At 62.1% G+C, this 18247-nt stretch overlaps 1 protein-coding gene across 1 annotated transcript; it reads left to right on the top strand.

Annotated features, from left to right (window-relative positions):
* Positions 1-706: 706 nt before the first annotated feature.
* CCDC92B (coiled-coil domain containing 92B) lies at positions 707-17193 on the top strand. The gene is made up of 4 exons (XM_075720322.1): positions 707-850; positions 7433-7586; positions 12674-12721; positions 16526-17193. The coding sequence occupies exons 1-4, from the start codon at positions 815-817 to the stop codon at positions 17191-17193; spliced, it is 906 nt and encodes a 301-aa protein (XP_075576437.1). The 5' UTR covers positions 707-814.
* Positions 17194-18247: the final 1054 nt, after the last annotated feature.

Genomic DNA, 18247 nt, shown 5'->3' on the forward strand with positions numbered 1-18247 from the left:
CCCTCCCCGGCAGCGGGTGCCCCCCGCCGCCCCCCGCAGCCCCGCTGCCCGCAGACCCCGGCCCCTGCGGCCCCGGGCGGCTTCAGCACCGCGGACAGCGCGGGGAGCGGCGGCCCGGCCTTCCGCGGGGAGCGGGGCCGGGGGACCCGGGACCCCCCGACCCCCCGCCCGCCTGCGGGGCCATGGCCCGGGACCCCCCCCCCCGCCCGCCTGCGGGACCATGCCCCCCGACCCCCCGCCCGCCTGCGGGGCGATGCCCCTGAGTCCCCCCCCCCCCGCCCGCCTGCGGGGCCATGGCCCCGGGACCCCCCCTCGCCCGCCTGCGGGGCCATGCCCCCGGCCCCCCGCCCGCCTGCGGGGCCATGCCCCCCAGGACCCCCCCCCGCCCGCCTGCGGGGCCATGCCCCTGAGCCCTCCGACCCCCCCCGCCGCCTGCGGGGCCATGGCCCGGGACCCCCCCCCCGCCCGCCTGCGGGGCGATGCCCCTGAGCCCCCCCCCCGCCCGCCTGCGGGGCCATGCCCCCGGCCCCCCGCCCGCCTGCGGGGCGATGCCCCTGAGTCCCCCCCCCCCCGCCCGCCTGCGGGGCCATGCCCCCCGACCCCCCCCCGCCGCCCCCCTGCGGGGCGATGCCCCCGCCCCCCCCGCCGCGGTGCCGCCGGAGCCGCCGAGCCCGCCCCGCGCCCCCCGCCCGCCGCGCGCCCCAGTTCCGGTCACGTTGCCGCCTGTTTACGGCGGGGCCGGGCCGGGCCGGGCGGGGCGGGGCCGCCGCAGGCAGCGCGGGCAGCGCGGGAGCCCGGCCCCGCCGCCCCCCCCATGACCCCCAGCGGGCGCCCCCGCCGCTCCCCCCAGGTAAGGGCCCGGCGCGGGGGGCGGCGGGGGCTCGGCGGAGCCCCCCGGAGGCGGGGGGGGGGGGGGGCGCCGGGAGCTGCCCGCGGGGGTGCGGCGCTGGCGGGGGGGGGGCGCAGCCGGGCTGCGGGGCGGGGGCACCCCCAGAAGTTGCCTGCGGCCCCGCTCCTGCCCGTTCTAGAAGTTGCTTCGGCCCGCGCCGAGCCGGCAGCGGCTCCGTCCCCCCCCCCGCGGCGGCGAGCGGCCCCCGGCTCGGCCCGGCCCCCCCGGCAGCTGCCGGGGCCGGTGCCCGGAGCAGGGCTCAGCCCGGCACCCGCAGTCGTTGCTGCGAAGCGCCCCGGGGGCAGGGCGGCACGGCGGGGTCACCCGCCCGAGGCGGTGCCGCAGTCGGGGGGCGCGGGTGGGCCGGGTCCTGCTCCCCGCCAGAGCGGGGTCCGCGCTCCGTGCCCCCAGCCGGCCGCAGAAGCCACGGCCTTGGGGTCGGCGCCTGCGACGAGCTTCGGCGTCGGCTGCCAGCGAGAGAACTGCGAGAAAACGCGGTAATTTATAATCAGCGCCTGCATCGATTTCATCTTTAAATAGGTACCGTTAGATAATGAATAGCAAATAGGGCTCGCGAGTGTCATCCTGCCTCCGCTGAGACCAAGGAAGGCTCCCCGCTGACTTTCCCAAGGCCAGGCTTTCACCTCTAGGTTCTATTCCTGGCGCTGCCGCTACCTCCGTCACCTTCTGCAACTTTCTGAGCTCCCTGCCCCTTGCTTGCCTCACAGCTGAAGACGTACCTGCCTCGCGGCGTGGTTGCAAAGTTTGCGTTCGTGTTGCGTGAGACCGCAAATACCGAGCGGTATAGATTTCTAATATCTATCGGTGTTTGTTCCTGCCTACGTTTTAATGCGATGCGCAGCGGGTGGCTGGCAACCGCGGCGGGGTAAATTATCGACCTGTTCCTGCAAACCTTGTTTGTGCCCTCTGACTCCGAGTTAATTCGCCGTTTATGGGGAAGAATGATTACGTGACCAAGGGCTGGACCTCAGCGTGACGGTGTTTGTGCTGGGGTAGGTGTCCACGCAATACCATACCTGTCTTTGAGGTGCATCGTCGGGAGCGGAGGTTTTTTCTTAGGTGAGAGTTTTGGGATTCTGATTGGCATTAAACAACAGCCTTCGGTATAGTTTTGCCCTGGAAGTAAATTCTCAAACAAGCTGTCTGTGCAAAGGAAATCAGTTCTTGGTAGACTTGCAACTAAATCAGCCGTTGTAGCTACTGCGAGAGGTCGCTTCAGTCATTTGTCTTGTGAGAGATAAGAATTCTGATAAATTGGGATGAAATTGCGAGTCTCACTGAGGTCTTCTGATAGCACTTTGAAACACCCAGCTGAGAGCAGGACTCCCAGCGTGCGCGTCCCAAAGGCTTTCGTCACCCGGCGAAGAGATAAGGAGTGGGAAAAAACGTGGTTTAGAGCTGGAGGCAGGCCCGCAGGAAGGCTCAGCCGTCGAGGCTGTGCCCGCAGTCACCCGGCGTGGGGAGCTGCAGGGGACTGAGCCCGGGGCCGCTGCCCCCCGCGTCGGTGCCGTGGCCAGGTGCCGGCCCATGGCCCGGGCTTGGAGAGCCTCTGCCGAGGGGCTGGGCAGGGGCGGAGCGGGCAGGGGGTGGCTGAGCGGAGCAAGGAACCTTCCTCTGCAGCGAGCAGCTCTCCAGGGCCCATTCCGGAGCATGCTCGCCTATTCCTGGTGAATATCTCCCCGTGTTCATGGGTTGCACTCACACGGGCTCCCATGAACTGCTTGTGCTCAGCAGCCCAGAGATCTCCTCTGACTTATCCGGAACTTTACCAGTGCAGCTTTCACAGTTTCTCTGACTAAATTTGCAGGGGAGGGTTAAGTTACTAACAGTGCATTTTTAAAGCTAACGATCTGGTCCCGAGTGCCCTGCTGAGGGCTGTCCCGCCACTCTGAGGAGAGGCCTGGGAGTCCTGCGCTCAAAACCTTGCATGGTCAGCGAGGGAAACTTGTTCCTGGAAAGTGCTCTCTGATGGAGCAAGGCCCCTTGGATGTCCAGTCTCCAAAACCGGAGACAGTGTTCAGCCGCAGCTCTGCAGGGAGAAGAGGCCAGCTCAGACTGTAGGTGTCACCTTTGAACAGGGGCAAAAATCACCGTTCGTCTGATTGCTGCCTCCTTTCCGGCTCTGTCCGTGTGTGTATACAACCGTCAGAAGCACGGGGGCACAGAGCATCCTTCAAACTAAAGGGGACGATCACTTACCCTTGGCTTTTATTCTGAACGACATTGCTTTCTAGAGTTGTAACCTCGTACACAACTCCTCAAAGCCACGGAGTACGTGGCCGCTGCGAAGGCTTCTGCCACCGGTTGCTTTGGCAAGTTAGAACTAGTCTGGAAAAGAAAAGTGACAGCTACAGCAGCAAGGCAGGGATCAGAGCGCTTCCAGCCTCGTCCCTGCTGCAGTACAGCCGTCCTTTTGGGAGCAGCGCGAGGGGAGCTGGTGCTTCTTAGCGTGCCTGGGGGTGACAGCCTTAGCCACTGTGCTTTGGGTCTCGTGCCTCTGACGCAGGCTGAAGGTTCCCACCTTCCCTCACCGCATAGAAGCATGGTCATTGGCTCTTGCTGGGTGCTTCGAAGCCCTCGACACGGGGAGCTTTGGCGTTATTAGCTGGGAGATGCGGTGGTCCAGTAAAGCGTCGAGTCAGCCAGCAGCAGCTAATCCCTATTAACCCCAGCGCCTCCCAAGTGATTGTGCTGTGCGAAATGACCGAAGGCACGCATCAAAGGAGGCTCAAAACGCTGCTGCAATCTCCGCTTGACTTCGGAAGCAACGGAGGGGACAGCGGTTGTCGAGAGCTTGGTTCTGGAACCCTTGGGGTAACGGATGGACGCAGCCTCGGCGAGGCGAGAGTTCATCCGCTGCCTTCTGGTGACGTTAGAGACGCTCGAACGGCTCACAGATGCTGTTGAAACCTCGGGACTAAATTGCAGCTTCGTAGCTCGTGGCTCTTGCATCATCACCTGTGAGCCAGCTCTAGCAGCTGCGGGGTGGAAGGGCGCGCTCCTCCCTTGGCCCGTGGGGGCCGTGGGGCTGCAGAAGCCGCAGCCGCCTCGGGTCACCGCCCGCGGCCCCCGGGCTCCCCTTGCAGGGGGCACAGGAGCCCCAGGAGGGATCTCCCCACCCCTGCCTGAGCGTGTCCAGAGCAGGGCAACGGAGCTGGGGCAGGGTCTGGAGCACAGGGCTGGTGGGGAGCGGCTGAGGGAGCTGGGGGTGTTCAGCCTGGAGAAGAGGAGGCTGAGGGGAGACCTCATCGCTCTCTACAGCTGCCTGAAAGGAGGGGGTAGTGAGGTGGGTGTTGGTCTCTTCTCCCAAGTAGTTAGCGATAGGACGAGAGGAAATGGGCTTAAGCTGCGCCAGGGGAGGTTTAGGTTGGAAATTAGGAAAAATTTCTTTACGGAAAGGGTGGTCAAGCATTGGAACAGGCTGCCCAGAGAGGTGGTGGAGTCCCCATCCCTGGAAGCGTTCAACAAACGGGCAGAGGTGGCACTTGGGGACATGGTTCAGTCTGGTCTACCCTTGACTGGCTTAGAGTAGACTTGGTAGTGTAGGTTAATGGTTGGACTGGATGATCTGAAAGGTCTTTTCCAACCTAAACGATTCGATGATTCTCTGATTCTATGATGTCCCCATTTGCCTGTGAAGGCGGCTGCTGCCCCTGCCTGCCTCCGCATCCTTAGCGCGGATGGGAGCTCCACACGTGGACAGAACGAGGTGCTCTCCCCCAGACACAACGCCTCTGACACTCCTGCCACGGGCTGAGAGCTGTTTCTCAAGGGAAACGGTGAAAGTCACGTTGGATGGGCACAGCGGATCAAAACCCGCTGAGGATTTCCCGTAGCGATTTTGAAAACAGACCTCCCCCCCCCAGGTAAATTATGCAGGCTTTTTATCCTCCAAATCAGGGAAAACAAACAGGCCTCAATTCCAGAATTTTTTTTCTTTGACTATCTTTACACCTTGCTATTTATCAACTCTTTATTTTTAAAGGCAAACATTTTCGTTGGTAAAAAAGGGTAACTTCCCGCTTGGAGGGAGGAGGGAAAGTTCAGTGGAAAATTTGCGTCCATTTCTACTGAAGACTTTTCAACTAGACCGAACAAAGTGCTTGAAAATAGCACTACGTATCCCCCGGGCTTCATCCAACCTACTTTCTGACGTTTCCCGAGACGAGGTGCCACAACTCCCGTCAAGAAGCTGCTCCGGAGCCCGGCACATCGTGCTCTCGCAGCCCGCCGCAGCCGGGGCCAGCAGGAGGGTACATGCTGTAGTATGATTTGTATTCCTAGCCTACGGCAGATGCCAGAGAACTTCCATAGCTGTTGCACTGGCACGGGTAAATTACCCTCCCCGCACCTTTAACGAATCCCCATCCTTGCCAGCTCTCACGGTGCCGAGAGCGAATGCCAGCTCCCTTGCCTGCTAATTACGGTGCCACCAAGAAAGGCTAGGTGACTTGCGAGACTTAAGAATCATCACCTTGCCACTCAGAAGACTGGGAATGATTAGGAAGTAAAGGCTAGAGCTAGATTTTTCTTTTCCCCCCGATGCATTTTAAAATGCCAAGCACTGAGGGACTGCAAATCCCCTGGGGTGCCTGGAAATGCCTGTGGTTTCCCTGCGCGGAGCGCACACGCCTCGCGTTCAGCCAGGCAGGACGAAGCAGGCTGGTGCAGGGCTGTTTTCACGTACGTGGCATTGTTCTACAGGGAAGCTTTAAGCTGGTATAAATCATACCTCCCACAATAAGCATCTTAAATGAGAAGCAGGACCTTTGTATCTGTTGCTTTTATGTATCACACCAGCCTTTTTCATGCTTTCCCAATAGCATTTGTGGGGTGAATGTCTGGAGCGTTTCATTCCCTGGATAGCAGAGCCATCCGAAACCTCCAAATTCCGTTATTTTGCCTGCAGAAACGGCTCCCTGGGATATGGAAAAAACCCAGGGACGATCCACCGTATATGCCAGAGCCAGTTCCCATTACCCAATATTCTTATTTTAGGCTTTATGCAGAGCCCCCGGGCCAGCCCCCAGCCCCAGCCCCCTCGCACAGCTTGGTCTGACCCCCTCGAGCAGGGGACGACCACGGGAGAACACAATTTCTATGACTGCTACTTAACTTAGACGCCGGTTAGGTGTTGCGGCTGCCTCTGACCACCCTGCCTGTGCCCCAGCAGCGTCACAAGTTGGGGTGCTCCCCCAGCCCCCTCCCAGCACACCCCACACCGGCTGCAGGGGAGGAACGGCAGCGCCAGAGCTCTCCAAACCCGTTACACCCCCAACCCATTAGTTCTGGAGCCCCACTGCTCCCCCCTTTCATGAAATAGTAGGAGTGCGGAGACCTGACTTTAAGGATTTCACGAACCCGGAGAGGCTTTGGCAAGAGCAAGGCTTTGAACTCGGGGCGCTGCCAAGGTTGCTTACTGTGGAATCCAGCTTAAATGCAGTTTGATTCGATTTTGGTTGCGGGAATGATCTCAAAATGTACTACATTACCGAGCTGGGCGTGCCGCAAGCATGAGCCAAGGCACTCACTTAGTTCTGGAGTTTCTATAGAAAGCAAACTGAAGTCAGACGTGGATGCAGGAGGGAATGGAAGCAGCTTCCCAGGGACAGGACGGTGCACGCCGTCCCTCGGGCTTGCTGGCAAAACATCTTCCCCACCATCACCTCGGTTTGCTGTACCTTCCCCTCCTCCTGGGCTGGGTGTGGGGAGTAAGGACGGATTCCACATCCATACGAAATGGTATTTCCCAGGATTAAGGGTTCTTTCAGGGGTTTATTTTTATCTCCTCGGTGCAGCGGCACAGGTAGGCAGCTCGCGCAGCTGCTTTGCTGAAGCCATTAATTAACACGTGGCGATGGACCCCCGATGCGGGCTGAGCCGCCCGGCGCAGCACCGACAGCAGCTCTTGTCTGCCAGGCAAATTACCGGGGAAGGCGTTTCTTCTTCTGGAAGACAACATGACTCTCCTCGCCGTGTAACACTGATCGGGTTAGATGGAGCATATTGTATTTTTCATGTGTTACATCTCTTGCTGCAGTCACTGCTTCGTAATAAGTGGCTTGTCAAGTGAGAGCCAAAATCGTCTCTGGTGCAACTCCCACCTGGGGACTGCGGGGAGCAATCCCGTCCCAGATGTAATCCTGCTCAGTGATAAAACATTTCCTAGGGCCAAATTCAAAATAGAAACACGCCGTTCTGATGCCAGGGTCCATGCGGCAGCGTTTTCTGCTCATGCGGTCCCTGAGCCTCCCAGCCCCAGCACAGGCAGGACGGGAGCCGGCTCCCAGAGGCGCTGGGGCGGGGGGACGGCTTGGGGGCCATTCCCCGGGGATCTTCTGAGCAGACCTGCTTCGCCCACAGCCACGTCCCCGTGGAAAGGGCGAAGGAGAGCCGTCGCCCGCCTGCCCGCCCCACGCTGCGCCCGGCGGGCTCTGCCCCTCGCAAGGGCTCCGGGGACCGGGCTCAGCAGCCCGGTGTGCCGCTGTGTGTCTGATCACGAGCCATCTCTGCTCCCCGCAGGCCTGGACTGTGAATTTGGTTGCGATGGAGACCGTGTCCCTGGAGCACCAGATCCAGAGCGTGCAGCGGCACATCGCTTTTCTGAAGAAAGAGCAGATGGAGCTGCTCCATGACCTGCACCTGGAGATCCTCCGCTTGCAGAAGCACTGCTCAGGTGAGCATTGGGGTGGCCGCGGCGCGTGGGAGCTGCGTGCCCACGGAGCGTGTTGGGCAGGAAAGCTCCTGCTGGCATCCCGGATCCCGGGGCCGGTCCCACACGGGAGCTCGCGCTGGCGTTCGGCAGGACACGGAGGAGGAGGGTGCCAAGCCACAGGGGATCCTGCTCGCTGTGGGATCAGGGGATCTCCGTCCCCTTCAGCCTCCCGCTTGCACCCCTGGCCCAGGTGGTACCAGCCCCTCCCTGGACCATGCTACGCGGCCACCAAGTCTGGTGTGGGTCAAACCCTCTGAATCGCTCCTCTGCGAATGGGTACCAGCAGCTTCTTCCAGCTGCAACACTGAAGAACCAGGGCGACTTTTTTTTTCTGGGCATCAGCTGGCCAGGCAGGTGATAAGACAGGAGGCTGGGCTGATAATCCATCATTAAAACCCTCTCCCTTTGTTTTCACGCCATGCCCGGGGCACACTTCTGAACAAGGATTAGCCCCTGGTAGCTCAGCACTCTCCCCGGCTGCGTGTTCCTGCACCTTGCAGTAGTTTGGCTGCAGTCGTTGCTACCCCAAGGGATTCACTGGTGTAAGGAAAGGGAAAACCCCAGCATTAGCCAGCAAGGTGGTCCTGCCTTTTCCTCCTGTGACCTGTGCCCGTGAAGGTTTTTTGATCGTTAAAACATAAAGCAGTTCATCATTTCTCCCGGATGCCTGTGGGCTAAGGGAGAGGAGAGAGTTGAACGCCGTCAATACTGGGGGCGTATGAGACCACTTTCAGAATGGGAGGAAATGCGGTTTTCTTGTTTGTGTTTTGTTAGCCTTTATTCTCTTGCACACAGAGCGGTGAAACCCATTCCCTTCCTGCCAGCCCCCTCCGGCACTAGCGCCGGTGTTGGTACCCCCCTTGCCGTGCTTACCGCTGCGGTGCTGCACGAGCGCTAACGCCAGCAGCGTCAGCGCATCAATTCCCCAGGTTGCTCCCAGCTCCGGAGGGAGGGACCCTGCCAGGCATCCTCAGCCGCCCCTCACGCAGAGACTGCAGCCTCCCAGCCTTTCCCGAGATCGGGGCTGTCACCAGGAGCCTGGCCCCTTGGGAAGGGGGCAAGCGGCTCCCCGGGGTCACGGCAGACCCTGCAGCAGCCAGCCGGGCTCTGCCCGTCCCCAGGAAGCGCAGCCACGAGCCCGGTGCGGGGCTCGGGGACCTGCCCCAGCTGCGGGGGCACGCAGCCACCAGCCCCCCGCCCGCGGCCCCGCTGCGGCAATGCCGCCCTCCCCTTCAGCCAGCCCCGTGAGAGCCACGGCTCCCCGGCCTCCTGCCCGCCGCCGAAACGCATTCCAACTTGTGCCATCGCTCTCATCAATAATTCAGCCATAGCTAATTACTCCTTGTCTTCCGGCCTCTCGTCCTCCCTGATTCCTAGGAAACAAAGACATTTCTGCACTGACAGAATTGTCGATTTTTCCCCTATCCTTCCCGAGCTTTCGCTGTTCTCATGGTTTTCTTTTAATGGCTTCACCTACAGCCCCTCCAGATAGATGAGAGAGCAGAGTTCTCGTGCCTCAATCAGGCTGGGGGGTTCTGAGTCCCCAGGGGCAGAAACGAGCCCGTTGCACAGTTGGTTATTAGCGATCTCCTTCCCAGCGTGGCCGAACGACAGCCCTGTCTGACCGGACAAGCCACATCCTCATCTGCGAGGTGTGTGATTCTGCAACGCCTTTCCAGTAGGAGCAAAGGGGGCAAAGCCCCTGCTTGGCTTTAGGATGACTTTGCTGGTGGTTGGAATGCCGTTTGCTGGTGGGGCTGTTTGCACCGGGACAGTGGAGTCGGTAGCTCGGCGCTTCCCCCGCTGTGGCCCTGCGGAGCTGTGCCGGCTGCCCTGGAGCTGTTGTTTGAGCCCTTCACTTCTGCACCATCCCCTCGGCCTCCCCGAGGCATCACCGCTGGAAGTGCCCACCCTCCTGCAGAGCTCTCTTTCGCAGCTGCCACCTACTCAGCCCTGAGAAGCTCCATCCGCCTGCAGCGGCAGCAGCCCTGGCAGTTTCCAGGTGCCAGAGCCCTCGCCGACAGAGGGACCGCCTGTTCCGAGGGGGAGCCGAGCCGGCTGTGTGCCAGGGAATCCCAGGGGCAGGCACGCAGCAAGCCAGCGCCGTTGGATCCGGGCTGGATCCAGCAGCAGAACAGCCGTGTTCGGAAGGGACCTTATTCAAGTAAATAAATGCCCGGGTTTGCTGCCTCTGGACCCAAAGCAGTTCCCGCTGGCTGCACCCAGCGTCCCGGGAGCCTCCGACACCGAGGGCTGCTGCTGGGCCAGCAGCGAGAGCTGAAAGTGGGACAGACCCTCCGTGTGCTCAGCCCCCTGAGCCCCCCGACCCCCGGCAGCCTTGTGCCCTTCGCCGCAGCCTGGCAGGAGGAGGGGGTGGCTGCTTTGGGCAAATACCACGGCCCTCCCGGCAGGGCCAGGGCAGAGCCGGCCCCAGCAAAGCCCCGCAGCCCAGCGTTCCCAGTCGGAGGCTTTACAGGAAGGTAACGCAGCCCAGAGCCGCGTGCTGTGATTCATTTATTGGAACGAGCCTTGCGTTACAGAGGAGAGTTGGCTTCCCTCCCACTCCCATTTTATTTGCAAGGTATAAACACAGCAGAAATAGCAATAGTTTCCTCTGACTCTTCTGTTTCTCCTTTTACTGGAAGATGAGCTCAAGCCTTGTGGCAATAATTAGCCTGCTCAGTGGTGTTAGCAGAGCGAGGGAGGGAAGGCTGGTGCTGGGTGCAGAGCAGGTTTAGGGGGGATCCCTGCAAGCGGTGCGGTGGATGGCAAAGCTGGCCGGACGGGCCGTGCCGACGGTCCCTCCGCACCCTCACACGTCGGGCACCAGGACGGTCCTCCCAGGCAGCAAAGGGGGATGCCCGACGTGTTGAGAGAAGCCGTGTCTCAGATAAACCCATTTCTAGCTTGCCTGCGAGTGTCCAGCCCCGCCGAGGGGCACGCAGCCGCCTCCAAGAGGGTCCCGGGCCCTCCGGCAGCAGGGGCTGGGCAGCTCCTGCGGGGCAGACCCGCGTGTCCTAGCCCATGGCAGGGAGCACAGACCAGCGTGCCCTAGCCCACGGCAGGGGATACAAACCCCTCCTCAGCCGCCTCCCGCACCCGGCAAGTTGAGTGCAGCGCCCAGCAAGTTGAGTGCAGCGCCCGGCAAGTTGAGTGCAGCGCCCGGCAAGTTGAGTGCAGCACCAGGGAAGTTGAAGTGCAGCGCGAGGCAAGTTGAGTGCAGCGCGAGGCAAGTTGAGTGCAGCACCAGGCAAGTTGAGGTGCAGCACGCGGCAAGTTGAGTGCAGCACCAGGCAAGTTGAGGTGCAGCACCCGGCAGTGCCCTGGCCCCTGCCCTGCGCCGGAGACAGCCAGAGGCAGCGGGGCCGAGCCGGAGAGCCGCTGGGAGCCGGCTGCAGCCAGGGTGGGCAGCACGGGAGGCAGGATATGGAAGCGCAGAGCAGCTGGATCCATCCCGGAGAGGCCAGGACGGCCTGCGAGCCCTGCAGGGTGCTCTCCCCTGGATTTGCCCCTCGGGAGTCGTGGGGACGGTACCGGCACGGGTTCCCACCGGGTCCCGTGGCTCCGGCGCAGAAGCTGGATCCCTGGGTTGTGCATCATCCCCGAGCCCTGCGCTCGCTCAGCAGGGCAATGTCTTCTTTGGAAATGGGCAACTGCTTTAGTTTTCATTTGAAATATATCTGAGACTCCAAACCCATTACTTTAGCTTCAGAAAAATAACACAGTTGCCATTGATTTCCAATGGGGCAGTTGGGAGCACTGAAAGCTTTCCAGAAACTGCATTACAGTTCTATGATTCTACGTTCTCAGTTACTTCTGCCTTCTCACTACAGATTTGTTTTCCAAGACAGACGGGCAGAGCAGCCTGAGCCAAGCGTTTCATTTCAGAAGGATGGCAGTGATGAGGATTAGAGAGTCAACATGAAAGCAGATTAAAAGAAAAATGTAGGGCAAAGATTAACCGTCTGAACTCATTTTCAGGGGAAAAAAAAAAAGCCCTAGAACAACCAAATGCTGCTGCTGCCCCTCTCCTCTCAGAGCTGCTGGCGGTTTGGTGGGCTGCAGTAGTTAATTCAGAAGAGATTGCCTGTGAAGGTGTGCAGGTTAAAGTGAACTCTGGAAAGTCCCTGAGCTTGCTGCCCTTTGCAGGCTGGTTTTGTAGCCCGGAGCTGGACAGCGAGCGGGCAGCGAGCGGGCAGCATGTCAGGGCTGAGCAGGCAGGGCTGCAGCCCTGCGATGGGCTCGTCCCCGCGGGACGCTGCCCTCACTGCTGCTGCTCCCGGGGGCGGCGTGGGTGTGGGGCGGCTCTGCCCGCAGCTGCCTGCACCCGGACCCCCGACCCGCAGCACTGCCACCCTGTCCTGGACCCGCCGCAGCGGGAGGTGGGACAGCTGCAAGGACGCTTTGCAGCGCCCAAGGTCTGCAGCCTGTGTCCCGCGGTGGGACGTCTGTGTCCAGCAGCCCCGAGGAGCCTCCCTCGGGAGGCTGGGGCCGCGTCCCGCCAGCAGCAGCTCCTCACGTTGCCCCCGGAGCAGGGCAGCATCCTTCTGCAGGCGCATCGCGCAGGGACGAGGCCGTCCCGCTTGCGTCACGTGCAGAGGCAGAGATCAGCCTGGAAGCAGTAAATTATGAAATGCGTCGGGTGGCAGCTTACACTTTGGTCTATTTTCAGTCCACTGCTCTGCTCTTTGTCCTGATTTAAAGCACCAAAAATGGTTCAGCAACTCTCTTGGAAAAAGAAAAGGCATTGCTGGAGAAATGGAAGCTCTCCCCACACCGTGGGGCAGGACCTGCAGACACTGCCTTGGCCACGTCGCAGGGGCGAGTGCCATGGCAGATGCCAGATCCCAAGGCTGTTTAATAACGTATAAATTGCCAGAATCATCTATTTTTGGCTCAGCCTGCGGCTGTTGCTCGGAGATGGCCACGCTCACCCCGTGGGCCGGGCAGAGGCAGTGCCGCAGCCGCGGTGATGGCCGGTGCCCCGGCACGGGGAGCGTGGGACGGGCGGGATGTTCCTTCTCACTCCTGTTTGATTTCTCTTCCAGAGCTCACCCATGACCTGGAAATAAAAGAGCTGGAAGCCCGCCAGCAAGGTAAGAGCGCGGGGTTGTGCATGAGATAAGGGGGCCTGTTTTGGGGGGCCACCCAAAGAGCCTGCGGCCGGAGGGGGCCCATCAGCTGCCCAAGGAGGGGACGTGGCCCTGGCCTGCAGGGCTGCGGCTGGGAAGTCGGTGTGCACATTCACAGCCTGTTGACAGCCCCGCTAAATGCCTGGGCAGCCGCCTAGGAAGGTTTTGCATGTGAAAGGCAGCATCCCCAGGTTGGCTTTGCTAAACCCCTGACACAGACCCCCGGGAGCAGCTCACAGACCCCCAGGGCGGGACTCAAAGGCTGCAAACCCTTCAGCCCCAGGGAAAAAACAACAAGGACATTATCAGCCCCCCTGCTCCAGCCCCGCTCACCAATTGCAAACCAGATGCTGATTCAGAAAATCTCCCGGCACTCTTGGTTCACTAAACAGCCAGTTTTGCCCACAACATAATCTTTCACATTCCAAAATAAGGGGAAGAAAAGTCTCGGTGCATGAAAAATGTCTGCAAGCTCCAGGCACCATCCCAGGCCTGGGACCAGCAGCGTTTCTGCGTGAAGGCATTTCACAACACGCTGTCCCCTCGGGCCACCCGGGCCCGTGTCCTGCAGCCCCTCCTGCGCCCTGGAGCTGGGACAGGCAGCCCTGCCCGGCCGGAGAGCCCTGGCAAAGCGCTTCTCCAGCCGGAAGGCAGCCTCATCCACCCAGGACAGGCAGACGGGACGGGGGGGAGCTGGAAACCCGCGGGCAATTGCCCCACGCTGGGGCTGCGCCACAGGCAGCACATCTCCTGCCAGGGCAGCACGGCACAGGGCTCTGGCATCTCGCGGTGCTGGCAAGCGGCGGGCTGGCCCCTGCGACCTGATGGCCAAGGGCAGATTTTCAAATGAAAAGACAGGGGCGGGGAGCTGGCGCTGAGCTCACCCTGAGTTCATGGAATCATCGAATCGTAGAATCGTTGAGGTTGGAAAAGACCTTCAAGATCATTAAGTCCAACCATTAACCTAACACTGCCAAGTCCACCGCTAAACCAATTAAGGGGAGAGGAGTAATTAATTTCATGTTTCCTGGCTTGGTGGCTGGATTATTTTTTAATGAAAGTAAAACTAGGATAGAATCGTTAAGGTTGGAAAGACCCTCATCAGAAAGATCAGGTTGGAAAGATCATCAGTCCAACCATCAAGCCAACACCCCCATGCCCACTAAACCATGTCCCCAAGTGCCACGTCTGCCCATTTTTTGAACCCCTCCAGGGATGGGGACTCCCCCACCTCTCTGGGCAGCCTGTTCCAATGCTTGACCACTCTTGCAGTGAAGAAATTTTTCCTCATATCCAATCTAAACCTCCCCTGACACAACTTGAGGCCATTTCCTCCCGTCCTAAGCAGTGCACACTCAGCCACTCTCAGCCCATCGCGGTGGACCCCCGTTCCCACCTCGCCCCCCTCCTCCTGCTGAGCTTGAGGTCCCTTCCCCGCACGGGTGGGCTCGCTGCTGGCGGGGGGCCTCACGTCCAGCCCGCCGGGTGCCGTCGGTGCGTCACAGACCGTAATTTGCGGCGAGTCCCACCCACAGGTCTCTGCCCATCCTTCAGCCTTTTAACAGCTTACGAAGAGTAGGATCACATTTGCCACGTTTATGGGGCAACCACCTAATTTAAGATGCCATCAAATGATTGCTCTTCAAATGCCACTCGTGTAATAATTACTGTGTGCAACTGCCTCCCTTAAGATCTCATTATAAAGCATTTTTCCTCTGCAGAAGACACTTAGGAGCTGAGGCTATAAAGCGGTTGCAAATCGTATCGTAAAAAGCAGAGATTATTGCAGACAATGGGAGCAAGCCTGGGCAGGCAGGGCGAGTGCAGTGGGTGCCAGCCACCTCCCAGGGCTGAGCGCAGGGAATGCAGCCGGTCACGAGCTGCAGCGGCCGCGAACGGAAACCTGTGCCTGGGCCAGGTCCCTGGGGTCCCGTGAGAGCCCCGCACGAGCAGCATGCCCTTCCCTTTGGAGATGGTAACGCTTTTTGGCTGAGGACAAGAGCACTCTGAGCCACTGCCCGCTGCTCCCTCCCGCGCGAGAGTGCAGAGGGGAGGTGAAATCCGGCTGCCAGCAACGCTCCAGTCTCCTCCTTCCCATTTCGGAGCATCCTTCCCAACGCAAGACCTCCAAGACGGTTCTGCTGTCCCAAGTGCGAGGCCACTGCCTGCGGAGGACTGCAGGTGCCCAGGGACCCCTGCAGCACACAGGGCTCCCGGCCGCGCCAGCCTGCGGCAGCACTTCTTGGGGCGGGGGGTGCCCGGGCCAGCCCTGCCCCTCTGGGGCACAGGGGCACCTTCCCTGGCACCAGAAGTGGGTTCCCGTGGACCCACACGTGGCCATGGGGCAGGACCTGGGTGCTCTTGTACAGGGACGCCTTCAGTGCGCTTCCACAGCGGGTCGAAGGCTGCCCGGAGGAGAGGAGCGAGTCACCGTGAAATGAGTCGCTGTGGCTGCCACGCTTCCCCTCCATCCCTCATCTCCTCCGGCTTTTCAAGGTCATTAGGCTGAAGGGGTTGGGGAATGCAGAGTTGGGGAAATGCAAAGTTGGGGAAATGCAAAGTTTTGTTATCCAAATTGCTCTATGGGTGTTCACTCAGTGCAGTCCCCTGAGGCCACCGTGGCGGGTGGGATGGAGGACGGATGGATAGCGAGCGGGGTGGGTGATGGAAGGTGGGATGGATGTCAGGCAGGTGTTACCCTCCTGCGGGCAGGCAGAAGGGAGCCCACGCGGGCTGGCCGGAGCGGTGCAAGGTGTGCAGGAGCAGCGCGCAGGGCCCCGTGTGAAGTCACGCTTTTTTGGATGCCTGCGGCGTGACTCAGAAGGGCCGGGGCAGGGAGGGCATTCATCACCCGCTGAGGTGTGGGAAGGGCAGGGAGGGCGGCGGGAGCCGCTCGATGCGGTGCCTCTGTTTTAACAAGTCCTGTCCGCGCCCTGTCGCTGGCAGGCGGCTGCTGCCATGAGCAGAAGGCTGAACAGGTCAGGCGTTGGTAACCAGAGGTGACGGCGTGGTGAGCACACAGCAGGCAGGGAGGGCTGCCTGCCTGGCCATCCTGCCCCGGGACGGGCCCACTCCTCCCACCCAGGGTGGGGATTCCTTCCATGCCAAGCACAGCCCGGCTCCTCCTCCGTAATCCTGGATTAGCACCTCTATCCTCTCTAATCGGGCCGCGGAGTCTTGGGGTTTGAGGTGGATGACCCCTCCTAAATCGGGCTGATGGTTTCGCTGCTGCTGTTGCCTTTTCTCTCCCAGCCCATACACTCCCTGTGGCCTCTGTTTGCGCACACTCAAAATCACTTTTCGGGTGAAAAACTAGTTACCCAGGGAAATTTTAAAACCGCAGCACGAGGCTGCAGCGAGGGAGAAGCAGCGGGTTCCATGGCAACGGCACCTCCGCTGAAACTGCCTTTGCTTTCGCCCCCCGCGTTTGGGTGTTACGCACCCCGCCGTGCCTGCAGCACCGCAGCTCGGGGCTGACCGGCGTCCCGCTGCCTGCTTGCGGGGAAAGGCTGCCTGCGCTGGCAGGGAGCCCGCGCTCGGGCAGCTCACGGGGAATTTCAGAGCCGAGGCTCCCAAAGGTGCCCGAGCAGCCTCGACAGCACTGCCGGGACACGCTGCCGCTGCCACGGAGCAGCCCGCAGCCGCAGCCATGGGCCCTCACAGCCACGGCGGGAGCGCGCGGGGACCCACTGGGAGCGGTGGGCTGAGGCCGTCGTGCCGGGCTGAGCCCCCGCTGCCTCCCTTGACTTCTGTGCCTTGCCCCCGCAGACGTCCTGGACCGGGAGCTGGAGGAGAAGTGCCGGGCGATGGAGGCCCAGCTGCAGGAGAAGGAGAAGGACAACCTGGAGCTGCGCAAGGAGCTGCGGCACAAGGAGACGCTGGTGGCCGCGCTGCGGTCCAGCCTCCGCAACAAGGAGCGCCGGTTCCTGGAGGAGCTGAAGCGGCGGAGCCACCGCGTCACCATCCTCGACACCGAGCTGAAGAAGCAGACGGAGGCGGCCGCCTACCTCTCCCTGCAGCTGCACGCCACTGCCCAGCGGCTGCCGGGCCCCCGGGCAGGCGGGCGGCCGCCCCCCGAGCAGCCCCCCGCCGGCCCCCCGGCCGAGGGCAGGCCCCGGCGTCGCGGCCACAGGGCGCACCCCCGGCGCCCGCCCGGGGACGGTGCCCGCCCCAGGGACCCCGCGCAGGAGGAGCACGACGCCATGCCCGACCCGGCCCTCTTCCTCTACACGGCGCGGCCGCACGCCCCGCAGCACCCGCCACCGGAGCCCCCCGCCCCGGCCCGCCGCACGGCCGGTGCCGCCACGGCCCCCCGGGCACAGAGGCCGCCCCGGCAGCCCGCGCAGGAGCCGGTGGCCAGGGCCAGGTCAGCCAAGGGCGAGCCCGGCAAGAGGCAGGGGTCCAGCCCCCGCGGTGCCCCCCAGGCCTGGGACTAGGGGACGAGGGGGCGGCACGGCCCGACCGAGCCCGGCGGCACCAGGGTGGGCGCCGGCCGAGGTTGCTTTCCCCCGTCCCCTCGGAGGAGAAGGGGCAGCAGAAAGCGGATGCCCTGCTCGCACCTCCTGCCCGCAGGCAGCCGGGGAGGATCCCCCTTGCCCGAAGGGTCTGAGCCGGGGGTGCCGGCAGCGCTGCGGGGCAGGCGGGCAACCCGGCACGGGGTCCGCGGAGGGGGAACGGCTGAGCGCCTGTCCAGAGCTTCCGCGGAATGAAAGAAACAGAAGGAAAGGAAGAGAAAAAAAGAAGGAAAAGCAGCATTGCTGCAATGAGGCGATCCTCCTGCTGCTGCTGCCCCTTGGAGCGGACGCCGGGCGTGTTTTCCCCGGCCAGGCGTGCCGGGCGGTGGGTGCGCAGCAGCAAGCGACGGCTGTGCGGCACACGGCTTGGCACAGCGGGATGAGCTCCGCCGGGCCTCCCAGGCCCCCTCTCTCCCCTGCGCAGCGGTTGGGCTGTCTCTAACACGGATCCCCCCCAGGTTACATTTACACGCAGGACTCGGGCAAGGCGGCTGGCCGCGAGCGCCAGCCCTGCTGGATGCCCCGTGCGGCTCCTCGCCTGCCGTGGCCTTGCTCCGCGTGCCGCTGGAGCCGGGCTGCAACTCGCACCCCCCCGCGCCGGGCAGGTCTCGCCTCGGCACCAGCATTTCGGTCCTTGGTCGCATCCGCAGCCGGGTCTGGGTTTCCCGCAGACGACGGAGCGGCCGCCTCGGGAGCGGGCTGCTGAGGGTGAGCGAGGGCGCGCCACGACGCGCAGAAACCCTGCTGGCACCAAACCAGCCCCAGGCTCAGCTTCCACGAGGAGCAGAGGCTGGAAAAGCCGCTTCACCCACGTCCCTTGCAGCGTCCCGTGGGGCCCTCTGGTCCTCCCCCACCACCTCCCCGTCCCTCCCAGCATGGCGGCCGTACAGCACGCAGCCTTCGCCCCGCCGGGGCAGCCTTGCCCCGTCTCCAAACCAAACCAGCGGCTTTATACATCCGTTCCCTGGATGTTCTG

This window comes from Pelecanus crispus, chromosome 12, assembly GCF_030463565.1.
Source record: "Pelecanus crispus isolate bPelCri1 chromosome 12, bPelCri1.pri, whole genome shotgun sequence".
Lineage (NCBI taxonomy): Eukaryota > Metazoa > Chordata > Aves > Pelecaniformes > Pelecanidae > Pelecanus > Pelecanus crispus.